A 17,846-nucleotide genomic window follows, 5' to 3' on the forward strand; every position below is an offset into this window, starting at 1 on the left:
AAAAATAATTTTATTTACTAGAAAACTTTTGCCTACAAAGCAGGTGTCTGGTGGGTACCTATACTTTTCTGCACACTTGTGGGTAATTAATAGTGCCAGGAATTGCTTGATCATCCTCATAAGTAGATCACATGTCCTGTAATTGTGACATGTACTTTTGGGCTTCTGGTGTCAACCAGAAGCTATCTCTTCTCCAATTTCTTTCATTTATCTCAAAGTACTTATTCTATCTAAGCACACACACCACCAAAGGAGTGAAGGGAGTTTAATGAAAATGTAAGCAAAATTTTCCTTAAATAGAATTTACATAAAACTCAATAAGGGTGCAAAATGTTCCTGTAATATCACATAGTATTTGGCTGCCAGATCTTTGCAGTCACAAAGTTCACACCATAAAATAACTCTTCAGATGGATTTCCAATGAGTTAAAAAAAAACCCACCTCCAATAATTTAACAAATACATCATGTTTTAAAATCCACCTTCTCCTACCCCTACCACTCAAAAGAAGCCAAGATGGTGTCTCAACGTAGTGTAGTACTTTTATTTGTTGAAATAAACCCCATCTCCACATCCTCCATGCCCTTGGTGGAATCTGCTTTTGCTTAAGAAGTAAATTTGATACTGTAGATATACCTTCCATCACTTTCCTCCCTGGTCTCTTTTGTCATTAACTCCCCAACAGAGTAACCACTCATGGTGCATAGAGAGTTGTGAATATAAGCCCAGTAGGCTGCAGACAGAAAGAAAAGCCACTGGCTTCCAGGACTTTCTCAAATGGCTGAACTGTGACCTATGGCAGGGTCATTGTATTGCTTTTTGTTTGTTTCCTATTTGACCACTTATCTGATGTCTTCACATTTGAAAGGACAGTCAGAAACATGGGGAAAGGGCTTCTTCTCATGCCCTCATTAAGATCAGCAGCCATTTTGTGCTTCTAAAGCTAGGTGTATATACAAATAATTTGCCTTTAAGCCTTATACAGACTGTTACAAAATAATTTATTAGATTGCTCTGTGAACACACAGGTGCATGTGTGCATACACACACACACACACACACACACACACAAAGGAGTGGGTTTAATTGATCACACAGTTCCTTCAGGAAGAGCAGAGGAGGAACATGAACCATTCATTCTCAAAGGTAAGATCCAAACTCTATATCCAGGAGTGGCTGTGCAGAATTAGGTTTGCCTGAAGCCACAGCACTCTGTGAACTCCCCCAGCTGCTATTCCCCTGAATGAGTTGGTATTGTTTCCAGCAAGAGGAAGCCATAGTATGTGAGATGTGGATGTGTACTCAGCAGCCCTGTTGATCTGAAAGAATGTCTTCCCTTCCCTGTGGTTTTTATTCTTCTTTTGGTAGGAAAGTTTGTCTCTAAATTGTGACATCACAGTAATTTCTGCTGCTCAGGTGGCTTCTCTAAAGTCACTGTCTGTCCACACATCCACTTCACATCCTGGTCTTTGTCACATACACATAGGCTGAGCCCACAGGATATAGTTGTTTGCACTAAGACTGAATGAACAACTCCTTGAATCCAGAAACAGAGCCCCAATCTAGTTGCTACCAATTGGCTCTCAATAGCCAAGACTGCAACTCCATCGAGAATGAAAGCAACAAAACTCGAGAGAAGACCTCACTGAACAAGTAGAACTAACAACTGCAGCCCTACTCTTGCTCAATGATCATCAGAATGTCCACTCAATAATGGTCAAATTGTTGAAATAATTGACTGTTGAATGCTCATGCAAAAATGGGACATTCACAACATAACCCATCCCTGGACTCACAGAACAATAGTAGAAAGATGGGCAGAGAGAATGTAAGTGCTGAGGGATGGTGTAGGGTGTGATGGAATACATTCTTACCAACAAGAGTTGTTAGTGGTTGTGATTAGATGCTTAAGTTTGGGGGTCCATCACATCATGTTAGGCACAGTGTACAGAAGGAAGAAGCTAATAAGCCCTAGTCCTTCACAAGGGTTTACATTGATCATTGCAGGGAAGGGAGAAAGATTTTCTTCAGTGGTATTGTCATTAGCAAGGAGCTCATGCTTCTGTAAACCATCATTCAATAGTGCTGCTATAAGCAACCTGAATGGGCCTCTCTCTCTCTCTCTCTCTCTCTCTCTCTCTCTCTCTCTCTCTCACACACACACACACACACACACACACACTCAGAGAGAGAGAGAGAGAGAGAGAGAGACAGACAGACAGACAGACGCAGACACACACAGATACAGACTAGAGACTAATTGAGAAGAGATAGAGGATCACTAGAAGTTGGAGGAGAACAGAAGATGGTAATGAATATGATCAAAATATGTCATGAACATGTAAGGAAGTGTCATAATTAAGCCCATCATTCGGTATAACTAATATGTGCTAATGAAAACATTAGAAAGTAGCCACTGATAATTTTCTTGTGGAAAGCTAAGCAGTTAGAAAATGTACAAATTCATTTTGGATTACAAAATCCTTAGTGTTTGTGGAAACATTTACAGTCAGTAACCCAGGTAGAAGACTCAATCACACCTCCAAGTGTGTTGTAAAGTTTCCTGCAGTATTCTTTATTGTGCCTCTTATGGTCATGTCTAATTTCTAGAGTTTCCTTGTATCAAATGATGTTTCAAAGATACGTTTCTCCCAAACTGTCTGAGTCCATTAGTCACTTAAGACAAATCTAATGCCCAATTTGAAACGGTGAACTTGATAGACACCTTCCCTTGACTTACTGGCAATGAGTATTTCTGCCTCATAGTAAACTGTAGAATGTACAGATCACTTTGCACAGTTCAGAGCCTTCCAAAAGAATGGTGTCAGAATTGTTCTTATAACTAACACTGTATCCACACAGGATCACTGATTTACACTTACAAATCAACTCATCTTCAGATGCTTAGCCTGACAGATTCTGGGGGCACATCTCATAAAACTGAAACTCTACAATTTTAGTCTTGCAACAGAATAGTTGTTCCATTCATCTGCCTATACCAATACCAGGCTACCAGGCTTTATTGCCTTTCATATATGTGTATGTACACGTGTGTGTGTGTGTGTGTGTGTGTGTGTGTGTGTTTGTGTGTGTTTGTGTGTGTTTGTGTGTGTTTGTGTGTGTGTGTGTGTGTGTGAATGTGGTTTGAGCATTCATGTAAAAGCCAGAAGTCAATGTTAGGTATCTTATCCATTTTCTCTCTACCTTAATTTTTGAAACAAGATCTCTCAATGAACATAGTTCTCACTAGTTCATCTTGAACAGGTGACCAGTAAGTCCTAGAAATCCTACTGTTTCTGCTCTCACACCCTTCTGAAGCTGGGATTACAGGGATGCCACCAATTTACCTGGCTTTTAAGTGTGTACAGGAGATCAAACTCGGGTCCTAATCCCTGTGCAGCAGGTACCACCTGACTGAGCCACCTCCCCAGAACCTATTGAATATATATGCTTTTCTGTACAACCTTTAAGCTGTTGATTCACCTGTCCTTAGCCACTTGCAGAAATAATGAAGGTAAGTATTAGGGAGTCTAATGTTTTCTCAGGCAACACACTGAATCATCAGCCCTGGATGTGTCTGCAAAACCTGTCCCAGAGGCTTACTGGTGCATACAGAGCTTTCACATACAGCTGTTTTCACCAAAGTGGAACCCTTGCAATAGGGGGGTGAATTCTCTCTATCTTGAGGCATTAGCTTATAAACAAAACAACACATTGGTTTTCATTATTTCAAAGCCAACTGAACACAGAACTCATTCTAAACACTAAGAAACTCAAAATTCAACTAGATGGTTGTATTTTACGTATTTAAATGGTCTAAGTTATTTTAGTGAGGTAAGATTGACGACTGAGATTTTCAGAATTAAACATTCTGGAATGATGGCATTCTACTGGTACAAAGTATGTAAGAAGGCAAGAATGAAATGCTTTCCAGAGGACAAAAAAAAAACTTACTGTAGTAAAGTATTTAACAAGTCACAAAATCTTTTAACCCTGGCAAACATCGTCTGGTATCAGCAGTGGCTCTGTGGTCTCCTGAGCCTCAAGGTTGGACTGCTGCCTTTCCAGCTGTCAGGATTATCTTAAGTCTTCAAATTAAACCCAGACTTTCTGAGCCATGCTGCTTTTCCAAGCCAATAGCCTCAGGCAAGGATGTAAGGGCCAAAGCTTCACTATACCAGAAAGAAGGCCACAGGTATAGGACAGAATGCTGGACAGACAGACAGGAGCGACAAGTGTCTTGGGTTTCACACTGACATATCTTGGGAGGAGAGTTTTGCCATACGAAGGCAGAAAGCTCACAGATTAAGATCTCAATTATTTCCCTGAGAGTTTCTATGAGACACCTCATGGTGGATACAAATAAAGACAGATAAGCTTGAAGATCACGTGAGGTTCAAAAATCTTAGAGTCTAACTCTACTTTGCCCATTAGTAGATCTCATAAAAGCCACTCGGCTTAGATATTAATGTTTCAATCAATGTAAGATATGTTGTGTTTGGATCCTCTTCACATTGGCATCGAAAACAATCTCTCAGTCATGCACCAGTACTGTGGTGTGGACACCTCTATGTCAACATTTTATCTGGAAAGACTTTCACGTAGGCAATACAATTCGTTATGCAAGAACTCATTCAGCTATTTTAAGATGATGGACATCTAAGCCCTGTGGAAATTTTTGGTCGCTGTTGCTACTATGGGGAAGGCTGAAAAGAATAAGCACATATTACTGAAAAAAAATACATCACATTTCTCAGTTTCACAGTCTCATAAATCTGTATGTTTGACTAGTGTGTGTGGATTACCACCTTTGACCTATCCTGACCTTTCCAGATACACAACAACAACCTACAGGGATGTTTCACTGGAGAATTTTGGTAAGATGTGGAATCAACAGCTACACCTTTACAGATATATTTGGGGCAGGGGGAGCAATGGTTAATATGCACCGTTTAGAGTAAGCAATTCAGAAATCTTTCCTCATATTTATTTCCTAGGCTTCTTCTTAATATGACGACATACACACATATTTAGTTGTTATATTTAGTCAGGTGTTTAATATTGCTTATTCATCATGACATAGTCTTCAACCTTTTCCAGAAAAAAATAAAAGCAGGCAAACACATTACTAGTAACGTAATTAGTAGCCTCCATTAGCCTCCTACCTTCTGCTGTTTAGGCCTAGTGTGAGCCTTGTCTTGCATCTAAGTATGACACAGAATATGCTGTAATGGAGCAACAGTGATGACGAGCACATGACTGTTTGCACAGCCTTGTGGGATTGCAAGCAAAGATGTATTATCCAACATGCCCCATCTTTCTCTGTTTCTACCATCATCTGTAGCTCTATCCCCTTTCTCTGTCCATCTTTACCTCTCCTGCCTCTCTTCTCTGCCTTTGTGTCTTATTGGAAAGCCCCAACAAAACAAAGAACATCGAGTAGCCTCCAAGAACCGAGAGTGAACTCTGGCCAAGAGACAGCCAAGAACTTCAGTCAAGCCACAGAAGGAACTGAATTGTGCCAACTCCCCAGAGTGATCTTAAAACTGGACTCTTCCCTAGTTGAGCCTCAGATGACACCAAAGTCACCATCAGCACTTCTTTATGCTTTGGTGGGTCCCGAAAACTGAACCCAGCTAAGCTGTGAAGAGACCATTTACCACAAAAGCTGAGACAATATAAAGATGTTTCTGACTCTCACTAGTGTCATGCAGCCATCCCAGCTAAATAAACCTCACAGGGATGGAAGGAGACTCAGCTCTTCTGTTTACCCCCATGTTCTAATTGACTCTTGTGGCATCTGGTCCCATAGAAAGAGACAGCATGGAACCAGAGGGAAGAACTGATGTCTTCTGCCTGCTATGACTGCCTTTGGCTTTTGGCCTCCTCTTCCTTCTTATTCATGAACAACAAATGCTAATGGCTTTAAGAATGCACCAAGTATCTCATTCTGACTTTGTGGCTGCAGCAAATATCCCAGAGTCTGTAACTAATACACACCCTTTTCTTTACAGAGGTTCTGGTCTTAAAATATGAAAGATAATGGAATCTACTTAACAGAAGAAATGACAGCTTCTTCTTCTTGTCATGTTGTATTTCATATTGTTTTACACCAACTCTTGCTTTTTTTAAATTTATTTTATTGGATGTTTTATTTACATTTCATATGTTGTCCCCTTACCCCATCCCCCACCCACCCAGGAACCCCCAATCCCCTCACCCCTCCTCCTTCTTCTCTGTGGATGTAACCCCTACCTACCCCCCCACTCCCACCTCCCCACCCTCAAAATTCCCACTCCCTGGGGCGTCCAGCCTTCATGAGGTCAAGGTTCTCTTCTTCCACCTATCCCAGCAGGGCCCTCCACTCTTAAATATTCAGCTAAAGCCCTGGATCCCTCCCTAAGTGCTCCCAGGCTACACCAACTCTTTCTAAAATGTATTATGCTATCCATCTATGATTAAAAACATGAAGAGAAACACACTTGCTAAGAGATATTTTTTAAACCCCAAAGTTCAATTCTACTACTTTGTTTATACTCTAAAGGCAGAAGACCTCGCATCTTTTCAATTCACTAACAGCATATCCATCCTGATTCTCTCCTTGCCACTAAGACCTCCAGAAATGTAATGTTGCACATGTATTTGTCAAAGAAAGAGCATGATTAATTCATCTTGGTTCCATAATCCTCTTATGTAATTCTTTTAAATTAAAAGGCTGAAGATAACATAGTTGTGAAGATAAAAATGACAATTGTAGGTTGAAATATCTGCTGAACACATTCTAATATTAAACTATGGCAACCAGAAAAGAAAAAAAATGCAAACATTCTGAACTCTTAAAGAGGAAAAGTAGTCACTAGAAGATGCCCAGTGAATCAAATAAGCAGGAAAATAAAACCAACAACTTGGATTAATGTTTTTACAGATGCGTATGTGAACAAGTTCAAGTTTCATCATGAGCAAGTGATGTCTGTAGCAGAAACTAGAGACACTTCTTATCACTTCTACCATTCAAAACCTCTTTGTGTCCACGAAAATTAATGCATAGGAGGTGTTCTATCCCATGGGCTGACTGCACCTGGGTCTAGGCACTAAAGCAGCACCCTGAGTACAAGAAATACAGGTACCCAGGGTCCTCCTGTTCTCCAAGGCCAATGCAACAGGAAATGTATGGAACACAAAAAACAGCAGCAAAGTAGCCTATCTCCCCAAAGTTCCTAGATATGTAATTTCCTACCCAATGACTAATGATCACTAAGTATAAAAAGTGACCAGAAATTAAAAGAAAGTTTGGTGGTTCATGAACAGGAGGGTACTAGAGGGCGACTCCAAGCTATGCAAGCTCAGACACCTGCAGACATAAAAAGGCAGTGAAGAACACCAACAGTCAGGATGACTCAAGGGAGGATATACCTGGTTTTGTAGAAGACCTCAGCAGACAGCATGAGAGAAAGAGCTAGACAGCCAGACTGAACAGTTGTGGAATGTGGGGACCTACAGAAGTCTGTATGGGGCGAGTAAGTGGTGTTATCCAAAAGTCTTTGTAGGACTTAAGAAGCGGGGCACACTTACTTCTAGGAAGTCACAAGGTTCATAACACCTTATTTTGTCAAAAGCCACCTTATTTCCCACTAGCCTTCATCTCCATAGCTATTACCAAAATTATGTTATTTCCCAAGAAATAAATGATATTCAAATAAGTGCTTGACAGAGTAGAGGCATGAGAAAAGAAGAAAGTGATGCCTCAAATACACACACTATGTCCCTTGCAAAATGGACCCTCCACAGGACTTCTTCCTACATTGTTCTAAGGTATTTCTACTTTAGGGAGCCACATGTGCATTTCCATGGTGACAACTGAGTATAAATGTTTGTGTGTTCATTTGTAGATTGTACATGTCAACAGGACCGCTCTGTACTACCAGGCAAAGCATCCAGTTATATGTAGACCTACCCTTGACCAACTCCCCAGAGTGATCTTAAAAGTGGACTCTTCCCTAGTTGAGCCTCAGATGACACCCAAAGTCACCATCAACATTTCTTTATTCTTTGGTGGGTCCCTAAACTTGGACCCAGCTAAGCTGTGAAGAGACTATTTACCACAGAATTACCTCATTCTCCACCCACTAGCTGCAGTCGCTTCCCTTAATTCTCAGTTCCTTGAGTCTCCAACAACTCTCACCTCCCAGACACTCTCCTCTCCAGCGTTGCCATGGCATCAAGGTCTCTGTTACACAGGCTTCTATTTGGATCAATGAAAATTATGTCAAAAGCCGGTTTTCTGATGCAGTGAGAAGGCTCATGGAAGGCAAACAGCAACTTCTCTTTTGTGGACTGCAGAAGAGGGGAAGAGAGGGAGCTCCCATGTCTAAGTTATTACCTCAGTGTTTCTGCTTAGAGTGGTCCATTATTCTCCACTGGCACCAATGTCCCCTATAGTCCTTCTCCAGAGAGTTACCAGCAAATATAAGGGATTTCATTCAGAAGGTTCATCATTCAGTATCACAACAATCTAAAAACTACATCTGGACAGTGATGGTAATTCTAGCTAAACACTTAAGGATGTCAATCAGCTGAGGCATTTCTGTGGTAACAGAGGTAACCCTGATAAATTCCCCACTTGACTTTTCCTATATGTTACTTGTGATATTTTAAACTATTAGGAATTTTGGTTTTCAAATTCATACATGTTATCAGTGTGGTATTGCATGGCTTAAAATACAGATACTTAGAAGGTAGAGGCTGGAGTATCAAGAGTTCGACACCAGCCTCAGCTATATAGTGAAGTTATGGTTGGCTTCTGCTACACTCATCCTTACTCTCCAAAAGTTAAAAATAAAATGATAGAATCCATAATTTTCTATGTTAATTAATCCTCTAACTTGAACAGATTACCTCATAAACTGAAAGTAAATCCTTCTGGCAGGTTTTACTTTAATATTTGCCCAATAAAAGTATTTATATAAGAAGAAGGCAGAATGAGAAATATATAACTGATGTTCAAAATTTTACATTTTACAAAAGATCTATTTGCTCAATTAAGCAGATTCCTTATATAAATGTGGCAGTTCTTATGCTATTAAAGGCTTTTCTCTTCAAAAAGTGCTAATCACAAAGCCTATAATTCTTGGGTGCCCAGAGTGGCACTGTACCTGATAATGTAGCAATTTCCTTACAAATCAACAAATTTTAAAAATGTTTTGAACCATAACAATTGTGGATAGCCTCAGAACAGGCCTGTACCACTATTCGTTGAAAGAGACTTTCTTTTCTCCAACGACAACGCAAGTCTGCCTTTAGCTAAGCTTGGACATGAGATGGTTGTAGTGACAAAAGGCCTTGTGTGGACAGGTGAGTTCACACATCAGAGCCTAGTGGACATGTCCTCTGTGCTAGCAGACAAGAGTAGGAAGAAAGAGTTAAAAGATGACCTCAACCCAATGGATTGTGTACTGTGTGTGTTTATAAGAAGGAGGTACCCAGGTTCCTCGCCATTCTGTCCATGAATATCAACCTAGTGAAGCACACTCTCAACTCTTAAGAGACCGTGGAAATGATTCCCGTTAAATACAGGAGAAACATATTTCTCTGAATAAAGCCATAGGGATTCTCTAGGCCTTGGGAAAATGAGAGCTTTGAGTCCGGAATTGATTTCAAAGGCTTTTAAATCATTGCAGATCAGTCCTCAAATAATGCAAATTTTAATTTAGCATTTAGCTCTTTCTTACATAACACCAATCACATCAGAGTATACTAAACAGTAATGGGAAAAATATAGAATAATTCACTGCAACATGTAGTCATTCACATGAAAGACTATAATTATTCCTTGAAGTCTGCTCACAATACAAACACTATGGGCAGGGAGCTTAGAAGGGAGCTTTGTGGTAAATTCATACTTTTAACATGATCAAACAGTGCAGGGTGATGGACAGTGATAATGGAGCCATGGATGATACAGAGGGGAAAAACAATCTGAAATAATTGCGCAGTTTCATGACAAAGCAAATTCATGTTAAAATCTGTGTGGGCTAATTATCCTTTGAAAGATTAATGAATGAATTGATGATTAGATCCTCATGCCTTTTATTGAAAGGGAAGAAGGGATAGGATACATATAGATATAGATGCAATCTATATGTATTTAAACTGAGGTATATCTTTATCTACAATGTAATTAGTCTACATCTCATTACTAAATAATGAAGGAGTGTAAATTTTAATTTGTACAGACAAAGTTAGATCTGTAGTTTCCTGTCTGCCTTGTTCTCATGATACGTCCTCTTGTTCTGAGATCAACTGTGTTCTCTGTATCAGGATAACCTGTGAATGGAGGCTGCTGGTGCCCTAGAAGTGACATCATGTCACACATACTCCTGAGACTTAGTTGGAGGCAAAGGGTAGGAACTGGAATTGAAAGAAGAAAGAGAGGAATTATTCTCAGGAGAAATCAGCTCTTCATGAGAACATTCAAAGGTCCCGTGCTGTGGCGATGAGGAAAGAGTGCAGCCATGCTGTAACCCTCCTCAGTTATCAGAGCTCTACTGGGGTGTGCATGCCTTTTTATCTGGATAATCCACACACAATCTTGTTTTTAATTCAGTAGAGCCCACATCCTCATAGTTTGTCTTCAGTTTTTGTTTGTTTGTTTAAAGTTGAGATTCTCCAAAAGGACCAAAATTAGTAAACAAATACATTCAGCATTTGACTGGTAGCTCACATCATGGTGCCCCTGGTTGTAATTGTATTCCGAGTGTGACTCATTGGCAAAAACAGTCTGGAAGTAGTGCCAACAAATTTGACTTCTGCATAGTCTATGTCCCTTGATCCCATGTCAGTGACAAGATTTAAAGTATATAGTAAAATGTCCCTGACATACTCTATGACAAAGAACAGAATGAAATTAAACCAACCCTGAAGTTAAACCAATGCCTGCAGCTGTGATCTTCAAAAGTGTTAAAAACACAAAACTCCCAGAGTTGTTTTAAGCAGGTGTGTGACTCTACATGGTGTTTTGTTTTGTTTCATCCACCGAGGAAGTTCTAGACACAGCCTTTGAAAAGTGGGTAGAAGTAGCATCACCTGTGACTCAAGTTACAGTTCTAGAATAAATCCTAAGAAAGGATCAGACAAAGGCACTCAAGCACGGGTTGTGTCTTTCTCTCTTGCAGACTCCTGCCTCATGTAAGTGGCTTGAACAACACTGCACCAAAATGAGCCACTTTCTACATAGCTGATCCATTGGAAGATAAACAGGGTTTGTATTATCTTCAGAAAGCTCATGAATCACTTCATTTTGACTAGCTCTGCCTTACAATTTTTGTGTGTTCTTTTTCAAATAAAGATGATATTAATCCCACCATCGGTCTCCACACCAAGGACTAGGGTTGCCCTTAAATAAAGTCATATCAACAATCAAAGGTCATTTAAGGTCATCTTGACTCCATTGTGGGACTGACTTGCTTACTTATAATTTAGCTGTAATTGCTTGAGGCTGAGTATTTGACTTGTATACTGATGTTTGTTCTGGAATAGATATCCAGGAGCTAAGGACAATGCCTGTGCATCTGAAGGCAGCAACAGAGGGTTGATTCCTTTACCATGAATACATTTCTGCAAAGGCAAAAGCATCTATATCTTTGCTTCAGATGGTTGAGCAAGATCAAGACCATTTTGCTCATTCAGAAAAATAAAAACAAAAACAAAACAACCCAACAAAACAGAAACCAACATTGACCCAATCAGTAGGGAGAGCACACAATCAAATTAGTTTGATTCCCTCTTTGCAGTAAGCCCTGGTCTGGGAGTTCAAGTCCCCACTCCGGTGATACAAAATGCTACCTAGAGCCAATATGCAAATAGCATGGATACATTTTTTTTCCTTACCAAATACCTTCCTGTGAGGTAGTATTTGCCTAGTAAAATCAAATTTGCAGGCATGTCCTCTTCACATTTTAGGTACAAGATACAAAGTATATCTAATTATTCATAGAGGGAAATGAACTCAACCAGAAAAAAATAAAAAAAGGCCAAGAAGGAACATATAGCTCGAATTGCACATACGCAAGTTGTCACAGCTTATTTCACCATGAGCTCAGCAGAAAAACTACCAGAGTCACATTTAGAATTCAGTAGAGCATGGAGTGTTTAATATGCCATTTGCATTTTGACAGCTTAGAAATGTCTACACAGGATTTGCTAGATCCTCGGCAATAAGCACTAAGTGGCCACTGAGCCTTTGTTGATCTATTTCTGGGAGGAAGCAGAACCATTTTCTTGACACCTTCCAAGTTGGATTGTGTTTCAGACAAGAAATTGGAGACTGACTGGAGCAGCCTGGCCCTAGAAAAGGAGATGTTTCGCTGGGAGGAACCTGGAAGCCAGAGGTATGTCATGTTCCAATTAAGTATGATTGCCCAGATAAAAGCCAAGACAAAAATAGCCCCTCCCTCCAGTCTCTACCAAGAAGGTGTTTGAGCCCAGGAAGGAGGGTGTTCTAGTGCCTCTGGACTACTACCATTCCTCCTCTGCGTGGGTACGATTAGGTGGCATCTTTCTCTTCTTCCAGTTTGCCAATCCTGTAACATCAGGAGAAAGATTGTCCCTTATTTAAAAAAAAAAAAACACATACTTTTTACTTATTTATGTGCAAGTGTACCCCATGTGTGGGCCAGAATGGGGTGTAAGATCCCCTTGAGTTGAAGCAAAGGTGGATGTGAGCTGCCTGATGTGGCTGCTGGGAATGGAACTCCAGTCCTCTGGAAAGACTGCAGGTGTTCCTGGCTCCAAACCCATGTTTCTAAGCCCAGAATTTGCTTCTCTTGTTCATGGTCATAAAAGTCTCACACTAGTAACTAAATGGCTACTCTGGAAGCAGTAGGAAGTCTTTGGCTAACCAGATCTGAATTTAAAAATGCAGTAGTGTCTCTCAGAATGCAAGGGGGGAAGAGATTTGATGAGGACAACTTGAATACAGAGAGTTAACAGGTCCTCCATTATTCTGATGCATGACAGGTTTGGTTGGAGGGGGGTGCTGCAGAACACACTTATTCACAGGGGTGCTGGCTTCATCCAGAGCTGAGTTAGAGTGGCCCTGCTCTAAAAAACAGCGGACCCTGCCAATTAAAAGTCTTATCGTCCTTTGGTAATATGAATTTTCAAAGGAGTAACCATCAAGAGGCATTAAAAGGCTTAGGCATACAATCCTCTCTGGTCTCTGAGCTCCGTATATGGTTTCTGTGGGAATTTGATGACTTGTGTTTTAAATCTCTTTACTAGAGAGGTAGGCAACCTAAAAATCCGCCTGCCTGCACAAACCTCTGCCTTCATTCTCAAGCAGGTGAGGCTCCTTCCAGCGCTAGGTGAGAATACTTTCAGCTGGAGTCCCAAGCAAAGCCTTAAAGGCCAGCTTCTTTTCACAGCGGACAACCAATAACCCAAGAACCTACTGAGAAACAAACTTTACTCAAAAGGCCTATAGAGATAACTCGATTCTGAATCCGGGGCACCGATTTAAGAAAGCTTTCTCTCGTATAAATTATTCCATCTATTTACCAAATGAAAAGGCTTAAGAATCTTCATTTCCCTCTTCCTGGTTATTGTGTTTTTACAAAGATATATAAACTTGGGAATCCCTCCTTGTCATTTCATTAATCATCATCATCAACAACAACAACAGCAACAATAACAACAACAACGGAGACGACGATGATAATAATAGTAATAATAATAATAAATGAATTCCTGGTTTCCCCCAGTGTTTTTTGTACTGATAACTGATGTTTGGTCACTGAAGGTTATGGGTTCCAACGACCTCTACTGCAGCGCCTCCAGCCTCTCAGACTCTCAAACAGGTCATGAAAGATGTCCTAGGCATTAAAAACTCAACCTGTTTTTGCCTCGGCGCCCTAGCCACCTGGGTGCAGGCAGCACAGCTGAGAGTGGCAGTGGCCCAGCTCCCTCCGCCTGTGCGCTCCTTGGAGGAGGACCCTACTCTGCGCAGGCGCCAGGGCGCCCTCGGACCCTCTGGCCAAGCCATGGAGCCCAGAGGCGACACCCCCTGGCAGAGGCCCGACCTTGGCCCACTGATTTTGGCTTTCTGAGGGAAACTGCGACCCTGCCCCAGCTGCCAGCCAGCACACTGTTGGCTACTGTCTTGCTGGCGTCACCAGTCTCTCGCCAGCCTGCACAGCCACGGAGCTTGTGCCTGACCTCGTGGGTGCTAGGAGATGCAGCTCCGGTTCCGAGGGGGTTAATGAAGGAGCATGCACCCACTGCCCCATTGGGCCAGACAATAGCACAAACGTTCTTGGCGACTCGAGTCCCAGTCCCTTTGAGCACGAGGGTACGCGCGCGCTCGCGCGCGCTCGAGCACGATCCCAGCGCCAAGCAAGCAGGGGCTGGTGGCGCCTTGGCTTCACTTTAGCTTCTATGGGCTCCACTGGGGTTCCTGGTGCGCTGGAGGCACTCGGTTCTCTAGGGCTGTGAGTCCAGGCCCAATACTCTGTGCACCAACCAACCCTGGAGTCCCAGAACCAAGCCAGGGCAGACTCTGCCCCGGACCTGTCCCTCCACACCCGGCTCTTACTTCCCCTCCCCCAGCCCGGCAGACCACCCTCATGGGGGCGGAATCAGCCCGCACACGTGTAGGGATTATTAAGCAGCCAGGCGAGAGGTTGTGAGGCTCCACGCAGCAACCTCTGTTAATTGCGGGGGAAGGGAGCTAGGGCTGCTCAGAACTCCAAGGAACCCAGAGTGCGCTCCAAGGGTGAGCTGCAGGTATAGGGAAGGAGGGAGCTTTGCCTTAGACCATCTCAGAGTGCGGGAAAGGGTAAGAAGTTTGGCATAGTTGCACGACCAGCATATCATTTCACCAAGGGTTTGTCTGGACAAAGTCTAGTTCTGTGTCCTGAATCTTTTCCACTTCCAACGTTGAAAATCGCACCTGGTTTGGGGGTTACAGCCCTCGACTTTTCAGGTTTTGCCTCTCATTTCCCAGTGTGCCCAGTGAGACCGGAGCCCTCTGCCAACCCTAACTCTGCTTGGTGCTTGGCCGGTGGAGCCTCCGCAGGTGGAGGCCCAGGCTAGATGGGGGGAGGGGGGCGTGTAGTCAGAGGGCAGGCATCTGCGGGAAGCTCCAGAAAAATCAAGCAATGCCATCTCTCCAGTTAAGCAGGACCCACCTATTTCTAGGTGAGCTATTGGGATGCATCCCACAGATACCCTTTGTGAGAAGGATGCTTGGCAGAAGGGCCAGCATCAGAAGGCCGAATTTTCCCCCACCCGGAGCCCTCAGGCAATCCTCTGCTCTCTCCAGGCGGGTGTGGAGTTGGATGGAGATCACAGAGTCCTCTGTAGCTTCTTAATCACCCTTGAATTTGAACCACTAGGGGAATAGAAGCCGGGGTATTCTAGAGAGGAAAGGGCAATTTCTTGTGAGGAAACAGAGAACAAATGAGTCAAAGGGGAAAAAGTCGTAAGACTTGGTTCCATCCTTTTAAAAGAAAAGCAATCTGTCTATAACGATAAAGATACAAATTTGCCCAGGAGTCGTGTGAGGAAGGAAACTGACACTCAGAAGAACCAGAGAAGGACAGGACGAGAGAGAGTGAAGAAACGGGAGCAGGTACTTGCCAATGTGAAAATCAATCAATTCTTATACTCTCTCTCTCTCTCTCTCTCTCTCTCTCTCTCTCTCTCTCTCTCTCTCTCTCTCTCTCTCTCTCTCTCTCCTCTTTCTCTCTCCCTCCTTCCCATAGACTAAACCTAGCGCACATGAGCTGTTGCCAGCCGGAAGGATGCAGCTTGTAAAGACTTAGGAGAAAAACATCCCCTAACTCCTTTCAAGGAGAAAGCCAAATTCAGGGAGCCAAAAGCCCCAGTAACCACTCAGAAAGACCCTTCTCCTTTGGTTGATCAGACTTAGACAGGGACTGCCCCTGCACCCACAGAGAATTGATCTGATACGGAAACCCGGCCAGAAAACTCCCTGCTGCCTTCATCCACTTTGCCAGATATTACAACTTGCAAAAAGCAAAGTCCAGGGAAGGAAAGAGGGGGTTTACCTCACAGAGACAGCTTAGTTTGAGTATCTGGAAGGGGAAGCAGAGGAATCGGGTGTGAGGAGGTGTAAGGCTGTGGGAACATCACTCAGCTAGGAGCTCTCCCTTCTGGCAAAGGAGCCCCAGACGGAGAGCTTGAACTTGCCAGGCTGATGGTGCCCAGTATGTTTCCCAGGTGCGCCTGGTCCAGGGAGAAGTCGTGGGAACTACCCCAGCCTGCGACCCGCCTAGCCCACCAAGCGCCAGGACCCAAGGCGCAGTTCTCTGCCCAACTCGTGTCGGGCTCTCTTCTCCTTGACAACACACAGCACACAGCACAGAGAGAAATGTCGTTTGAGCCCAAGTGAGGGGGAAGGAAGGGCGGGGGTGGGGCGGGGGCAGATGAGGGGTGGGAAGAACGCGATGGAAGCTCGGTATCGGGCGCTGCGTTCCCTAGCGTCGCTGGTGGACAGCCACCCGGCCCGTCCCTGCCGCTTGGTCCCTTACAGTCCTCAGATCAGACACTCGCGTTCGCAAACCGGGCCTCCGAGGGTTCGGCCGTCTCCCCGGTACCGAGCTAGCCTGTCTTACCCTTAGCTGCAGTGAGGAGCCCCGCGCACAGAACCGCCAGCACCAGAGGCAGGAGCAGCGACTTGAATTTCCTCCACGCAGTCATGTCTGCAGATATTCCACACGCACACGACACGGATGGCTCCTCTCGGATGCGCCGGTCTCCTCCGAGGAACGACCGGGCTCTAAACACAAGCCCGGTAATCACCAAAGGGCAAGGCGAGCTGGCAAGAGCTCCGGGTCCCCAGCCCTGCCGCGCATCCGACGCCTCCCGCAGCTCTGCGCGCCCGGCTCGCTCCGCTCCCGTAGCATCGGGTCCGAGCCACTGCGGGGCTGAAGATGCTCGGAGCGAGCGCAGCCCCGGGGCTCCCGGGGCCGGGGACGAGCGCCGGCCGAGCCGGGCAGGAAGGCACCAAGGCGGCGAGGCTGCGGGAGGGGGCGAGGCGGGGAGAGGAGCGCGCGCAGCCGGGAGCAACCTGGAGCGGAGGCAGCTGGAGAGAGAGCCAGCGAGTGGGAGGTGCGGGAGGGGCGCGGGATGGGGGGGGGAGCGGGGCTGGAGCGGGAGGAAGGCGGGGAGCGAGCGCCGAAGACAGGCTGCTAGAGGCGCAAGGAGCCGCTGCCGTGGCGGCTGGACTCAACCATCCTACCCACCGAGAGGGGAAGGGAGAAGGCTGGCACCGCACAGTCCGGGACTCAGCCCGGCCTCGGGCTTTCAGGCCCCTGCTAGTGCTCCCGCAGCGCTGCGTTCAGCCTCTGGCGCGGCTGCGCGCAGGCTGGAGCACGGAGACTTGTTGGGCGCTCAAGTGGGAGAAGCCCACGCTGCACACTGGGAAGAAACCATACAATCAGCCACGCAAGCGAGCCTGAGGACTCTGTGGGGGCAGGCAGAGGCCGGCCTCCAGCCTTCTCTTTCTCTACTGACCAGAAGAAGACCCCTGCCTAAGTTAGGAAAGAAATGGAGGTGGGGGGAAAGAATGAGCCCAGCTCTGACTGGAACTGGAGCAAAAAGATGCTTTTAAAGGAAACTGTAAATTACGTTTGAAAAGGTGACTGCCTGCAAACTATGATGAGCCGCTGGCTGACAGTTTCCTCCTCTGCTCATGTTTCGTCCTGTTAGGGTTACCCTCATTCCAAGCCCAGCTCTATGTGGGAATCAAAATGAAGTTGAACAACCGGGCTGCCACCCTGTTCCGGTTGTGAGAGCAGGAGAATTGGCCCACCTCTAGTGAACCCCAAC

At 44.4% G+C, this 17,846-nt stretch overlaps 1 protein-coding gene across 1 annotated transcript in view; it reads right to left on the reverse strand.

Annotated features, from left to right (window-relative positions):
• Positions 1-17,122, reverse strand: part of Csmd1 (CUB and Sushi multiple domains 1) — a 1,525,237-nt gene extending 1,508,115 nt beyond the window's left edge. Inside the window, exon 1 of the mRNA XM_028766288.1 lies at positions 16,631-17,122. Coding sequence (XP_028622121.1) covers positions 16,631-16,715 — 85 coding nt within the window. The 5' untranslated portion in view covers positions 16,716-17,122. The remainder of the gene's footprint in view (positions 1-16,630) is intronic.
• Positions 17,123-17,846: the final 724 nt, after the last annotated feature.

Source organism: Grammomys surdaster, unplaced genomic scaffold, assembly GCF_004785775.1.
Source record: "Grammomys surdaster isolate TR1022 unplaced genomic scaffold, NIH_TR_1.0 167, whole genome shotgun sequence".
Classification (NCBI taxonomy): Eukaryota; Metazoa; Chordata; class Mammalia; order Rodentia; family Muridae; genus Grammomys; species Grammomys surdaster.